This window comes from Prosopis cineraria, unplaced genomic scaffold (assembly GCF_029017545.1).
Source record: "Prosopis cineraria cultivar Desert tree isolate PC_DT_omini unplaced genomic scaffold, ASM2901754v1 PC361, whole genome shotgun sequence".
NCBI lineage: Eukaryota > Viridiplantae > Streptophyta > Magnoliopsida > Fabales > Fabaceae > Prosopis > Prosopis cineraria.
Genome location: NW_026555688.1, coordinates 1 through 6474, shown reverse-complemented (window position 1 = coordinate 6474; position 6474 = coordinate 1). Strand labels below are relative to the sequence as shown.

Genomic DNA, 6474 nt, shown 5'->3' with positions numbered 1-6474 from the left:
AGTTTAGATTTCTATTTTGAAAAAATAAAATCATAAAATATATTTAATAAGCTTTGTTGATATGTATTATTTTGTTTAAAAATATTTTATAATTTGAAAGAAGAGAATTTTTTTTTTCAACTATTTTCTCTAAACTATAATATAAGACATCTTATAGAAGTCGTGCTTGATTTAAAATATAAGATATTAGATAACTTTTATTATTATCTTTTCAACTATACCTTACTTTATTTATTACTTTTTTTTTAAAAAAAATAACGTGTTAGAATTTTAATTACTATTATTAGTTCTCTTATATAGGATTTTTTAAAGATGGTATAATTGAAAAACATATAAAATTTGTTAATGTTCTATATTTTGATTCAATTATTATTATTAAGACATTTAATTATATAACATATAAAGATAAAATTGAAAAGATGAACAATTTCTTTTGAAAAAAAAATTAAGATTTCAAGATTTCAATTAACTCTTCTTGATGCCGTAAAATAGTTACTGTGGAAAAAAATAGAGTTGAAAGGGGTAATTAATTTTAATTGAATTTGTCAGTATAATTAAGTAGCTGACAGGTCCTTATACCGACAAAGATGAGAGAGAGGCATATTGAAATGGATGCCTTGATTTGATTAGGTAGTTGGATGGGAAAGAGTAAGATTGTTAAGATTGTCAAATTAGTTGAAATGCAACTAACTAATGCTCAATTAAGGGACAGACTGATTGATCAGACAAAGAAGGCAATTAAATGGAGAAGCAGAAAGCGACGAGGGAAACAAGTAATGATGAAAAATACAATATTGGAATGTTCAGACAAAATCATATGAATATCACGCACAAGTCTTCGCCAAAAAAAAAAAAATTTAAAAAGTCAAATATAAAAGGGGGCACCATCATTCCTTACACCATCTTTCTTTCTTGGTTCTTTTTTTTTGTTTTGTTTTGTTTTGTGAATTCCTTCCTCCAAGATGCATGTTTATTAGACGTGGGAAAAGACTTTTTGGGTTCCTAAAATTAAAGCATGTTTATGTGAATTTATTTATCAATCATAAATAATTAAAGTAACATTTTAAAAAAGAAAGTAATTATTTTTATATTTTATTTTAGTTAGTAACCGAACCAAAATATTTTTTTCTTAATATATAATAGTTATTGATTTTTAGTACTTACACTTGATTAATAACTAAAATTGCAGAAAATAATCATTTTACATTATATTCTAGTCAATAGTCTTGCCCAATCAAAATAGTTATTTTCAAACTCTAAGAACAAATATATTACTTCATCATAAAAATAAACCAGACAAAATTCCTAGAAATTAAATAATAATTATTACAACCTCAAAACTATAACTAGAGATAGCAAAAATAAAAAGAATTTAATCATCCTTGCAGAAAATCAATAATTAAAAATTTATATTTCTTTCATTAAAAAAATGTAAGTCATTTGTCAAGGAGTTAATATTAAAAAATTTAAGGTATTTTTAGTCTTTTGAAATATAATCAGTTTTTTTTTTAAAGTATCCTATTAATAGTAATTTTATATTTATTGTAAGGTATTTAATAAAAATAAATATGAAAAGATATGATTAATTTAAAAATAAATAATTTATTAATTGAGAGATAAAATTTAATTAAAAATATTTTATATTTTTAAAAGAAAGGAGTAAATGGACAAAAAAAAATCATGAAAAGTGGTACCATCATCCAGTGCAGGGAAAGCATCAGCAGAACAAATTAATAGTGTCTGACAGAGAGAAAAAAATGAGACGAGACATTGGGAGGACGATTAAATTAAGGAGATTACTATTTAAGGAGCAGATCAATGTTTTCATGTGATGGCCTCTCTGTCTTCTCTCTGTACTAAATCTGTCTCCATCTCTCTATATCACACACATTATCGAGAAGCATAATTCAATTCACATGGCCTATACAGACAAATTAGCAGTGCCCTCTGCTCCCCCGTTTCTCTGCCTTCCTAGTCCCAGTCACTTCCTTTGCTAGCTTCCATTGATGAACCTGAACATCTCTTCAACTGCTCCTGCAATTTCACTTGCTGTCACTACCTTACACTCTTCTTGTATCTGCATTCATCAATATACCAAACCCATTGTCATCACAGTCCTTTCTGCTCCCACTTAACTGCTTACTCAGTGTGTGTTTAGTCCAAGTTAATCAATGGCTATCAACTATCAAGGCACCAAAACGATGCGTTTTATACTTGAAAATAAAGTCAGAAAGTTTAAGTTTTTAGCAAAGATTTTGAAATGGGATAAAAGCGAAAAAGGTGGGTTTATGAAAAAGTTGAAATTTTTATAAAGGGAAGGCATTATTGGAAGAAGAGAAGCCAGGTTTGGCTTAGGTTAGAAGTCAGAAGCGCAGAAACAGTACAGATTCCACAGTGATGAGTTGACCCAATTGAAGGTAAAAGAAATCATGAAAGAGAAAAGGTTTCGAGGGGCGTAGGGGGAGAAAAAGGAGCAGAAGACAGAGAAATACCTTGAGATTGAAACAGTAGAGAACCGAGGCCCGGGAGGAGGAGGTTATGTTTAGGTGCAGAATAGTTAGCCTAAGATCCTCAAGACCCACAATGGCTTTCACTAACTGCCCGCTTCTTCTCTTGCACTGAACCTTGAGGTTCACATGGTTTTGAATCACAGTTACTTCTATTTCTGCAAACTCTGACTTGCTCTCTGCCTGCACCTCTTCCCCAAAGTTCGATTCTTCCACACTCGACGTCGTTCCGTAGCTGAATCCAATTTCATTGTTCCTTCTCATCCTTTTCTGTGCCTCCAGGGATTGAAGCAACTGCTCCAATTCCTTCACAAAATCTATTGCACCTCCAATAATAGACGCTTGGTCACCCTAAAAAAGACATCTATTATTAACAAACCACAAGAATTGGGTTTGAACGTACTGAGGTGGTAGTTCATTGGTGAGACAAAAGGTTAGATTTTTACCACGAGAGAAGCTAAACGAGGGAAATTGAAGAAGTGGGTTTGGTTCGATTTATGAAAACAAATTGGTTACCTTTTGAATATAGGGTGGAGGCATGAGTGATCTCAGAACACCAAGGTGGTCGTTCATTTGGCGGCGACGGTTGCGTTCGACTGTAATGTGGGTCATGCGTTGATTCTCCACGTCTTCTCTGCTCTTAACGTGTCTCTTCCTCTTTCTCCTACAGTTCTCAGATTTCTCCAATGACTGCGACGGCATCTCTGCCGTCTCGTGGGTGACGCAGCTCTCTAGCTCCGGCGGCGCGTGAACTTGGGTCTCTATTGCTGTAGGTACGGACGACCTTTCCCTCTCTTCTTTTGCGCATGGTTTCTTCTGGTTTACAAGTGTCTGAAACTGGAAGTACGAGTCTTTGAAGGGAAACAATTGTGGGGTTTGAGATTCCACACTCTGAAGCATCTCAAGAAATGGCATTTTATCATCCAAACTTGATAGTGACATCAAAAGTTCTTCTTCATCTTCATTCTCAATCAGACCTTGCTCGAAGCAGTTCGGCACCAAATGCTCACCAAAGAGCTGCAACAAGAGGGAAAAAAAACTTTTGAGATGAAAAAAATGCAGAACTTCAAAGAAGCAAAGAATATATCATTCCACAACTGGGATTGTGGATTCAATTTCAACGGATAAAATAAAAACAGTACGAAAAGAGGAAGGATTATAGAATGCAGAAAGAGGGAGAGCAGCGCAGAATGCAGACGCATATATATACATATTTGCAGGAAAATAACACACAACAATAAATGCCAAGCATTTAAGGAGAAAATGCAGTACTGTTTGAGGGTTCGGGGAGTGTGTTATCCAGAAAAGGGCAAAAATGAAGAAGTGTGAAAACCAAAAACAAGGAAACTGAAAGTAAACAACAACGAACATACACAGGAATTGATGGGTCCTTGAGGCCTCTCCATCAGAAGTGACCTTAAATTCTTCCGTAGAGTAGTTGCTGTATTGTATGGGAGTGATGATACTAACAAAACAATAGCAATAATAAATGTAATCCCCAAGAAGCAGCAGCAGAAGGACACCCCATAATAATCATATCTATATTAATATATTCCTTAGCTTTCTGAAATGTTGATAATACACGCTCATATCTGCAGAATGTAACGCACAATAAATGCTGTGCCTGGAAGGAATAGTGACTCGAGGTTAAAACATGAAATTGGAGGGGAATTCAGAGAGGAGAGGGATTGTGGTAAGAAACGAAAGGTGGAAATTTAGAAGAGATATGGCAGACGATGATGCATATGAAACTCAGAGAGTTGGTGAGAGAGAGATTTCAGAGGGGAGAGAGAGAGAGGGTTGTGTTGTGTGTCTGGTTTCAAAGGTCCCAAGTCCCAACCATTATTGGCGGTGGCAATTTTGTCGAGAGCGAGGACAGACAGTTGTGGGACTCTGTGTTTCTCTCTCCTCTCTTTCTCTCTCTTTCTGTTTCTCTTTCTTTTGCTTATTTGCGTTAGAAGAGTACGGAAAAGAAAAGGAAGAAGGAAGGAAAAGGAAAAGGAAAAGGAAAAGGAAAAGACCTTGGAAAGGCCTTGTGTGGATTGTGTCCCTCCCTCGTATGATGATGGGTCATTTCTCAATTTCCACAAAATCTACCATTGTTTGGGATAAATGCTTAACTTTGTCAATAAATTATTGGTTATTTACCTTTTGACCCATCACCGGTCAATTTATCCTGCACATGGAGTCCCAGTACAATACTTAGCTCAACCTCTGGACTCGGGTACAGCAGACTGGGTTGAGTTTGGTCCAGTCAGATTTTTTTTCAAGTCACGGAGATAAAAACATTTTCAGTTCAGTTACGCCTAAAGTATGTTTAAAATAATGCATGTTATTTCTTTTACTTTGTTTAAATTTATACTCATTCTATTTAAAAATATAAAATATTTTTAATTTAATTTTATCTTCAATAAAATAATTATTTATTTTTAAATTAACATTATCTTTTTATATTTATTCTTATTAAATATTTTATAATAAATATAAAGTTATTGTTAATAGGGTCATTTTTTAAAAAAATTAATGATTACATCTCAAAAGATTAAAAATATATTATATTTTTAAATATTCAACTGCTCAAAAAATGCCTTACATTTTTTAACGGAGGAAGTAATTAATAACTAAAATTATTTTAGATTTATTTCATACACTCCCCCAATCTTATTTATAAAGTAGAGACAGATTTTTTTTATCTTATTTATAGGGCATGTTATTAATAGAAACTAAAAAATTATTAAATTTTTAAACAGATTTAATGAGTTTTAAAATTTTTATTAATTTTAATAAAATACATTAAAAGTGACTTACCAATAAAATTAGATGGTGCATGTATATATTATCTCAATGATCTAAATGAATGATGAACATATTGCTCATCCAATTATTCATTGCCGCATTTCTTTATGAGAGGATTACAAAAAACTAAAATGACTGTAAAGGCCAATGCATATTCCTAGTATATAGTTAAGTAGACATATCATTCTATGTATTATTATAAATTTTTGTATTATATTCAATTGATATTATATAGTTATTATTTATAAATATAGGAATATAAGATAGATGAGGGAAAATTTAGGAAAAGGAAGAAATGAAATTGAGGTATTAAGGGCAGGGTGTAGAGCGGAGACTAAGGGGTTTTTTTCATGGAAACGGCACAAAGTGTTGTCCCCAGGAGGGTGTTGTCGCGTCTTTTAAGTGTCAGTGGGCGTAGCACCTCACTGAGGCCCCTTCGGTCTTCCTCAGTCTTGAATCTTCCTCTCGCTTTCCATCAATCTCTCATCTTACAGTTAAGCTTTCAACTCATGAATTTTTTTTTTTGGTAAAAAAACAGCTCATAATATTTTTGAGCCATTTGGTTGGTTAGATATATTTAGATTATATTTGAATGAATAAATTTGAATTGAAAATTTTAATTTAAAACTTCACATTTAAAATTTATAAATTATAAATTCTTTATGTAGATTATATAAAAAATTTTAATTATAATATTAAAATTCTTTATTTCGATTTTAAGTAAAATTTTAAATTTTATGTTTAAATTTAAAGGCAACTCGAACAACATTAGTAGTCTAATCATGTCAAAGTGATGGTCTAGATAGCTGACTTTCATTAGGATTGGATTGAGATCGAATGACAAACTTCCATCTAGATCATATCGCTGGCAACAACTAAGACTGGATGGTTGACTTCCATGAGGACCGGATTATTAGCACCTATTGGGACAAAAGTGTAAGCGATGACTGAGACTGGATGGCCGACTTTCACTAAAACTGAACCACTAGTGTTGATCGGGACTGGAGTACAGGTGAAGATAAAGATTGGATGACTGCTATTGACAAGGACAAGATTGTTGACCCTAACTAAGATTGGATAGGTTTAAGACAAAAGACAAGTGCTAGCCGTTTGGTCTCAATGGAAGTTGGATGTTAGATCTGATCATCACCTACACCCCTTTCCTAATCGG

At 32.8% G+C, this 6474-nt stretch overlaps 1 protein-coding gene across 1 annotated transcript; it reads right to left on the bottom strand.

Moving 5' to 3' along the window:
• Positions 1 to 1758: 1758 nt before the first annotated feature.
• LOC129296596 (transcription factor bHLH57-like) lies at positions 1759 to 4330 on the bottom strand. The gene is made up of 4 exons (XM_054935179.1): positions 3881 to 4330; positions 3024 to 3524; positions 2493 to 2858; positions 1759 to 2077 (listed from the first exon to the last, which is right to left on the bottom strand). Exons 1-4 carry the CDS (start codon positions 3911 to 3913, stop codon positions 1994 to 1996), a joined length of 984 nt encoding a protein of 327 aa, XP_054791154.1. The 5' UTR covers positions 3914 to 4330; the 3' UTR covers positions 1759 to 1993.
• Positions 4331 to 6474: the final 2144 nt, after the last annotated feature.

Excerpts from the sequence above, each read along its gene's own strand:
- LOC129296596 (XM_054935179.1), bottom strand. The coding sequence starts at position 3,913 with ATGGAGAGGCCTCAAGGACCCATCAATTCCTGT. Across the intron at positions 2,859-3,023 it reads CTCCACCCTATATTCAAAAG|GGTGACCAAGCGTCTATTAT; the intron begins GTAACCAATTTG and ends TGTCTTTTTTAG. Across the intron at positions 2,078-2,492 it reads TCTACTGTTTCAATCTCAAG|ATACAAGAAGAGTGTAAGGT; the intron begins GTATTTCTCTGT and ends TGATGAATGCAG.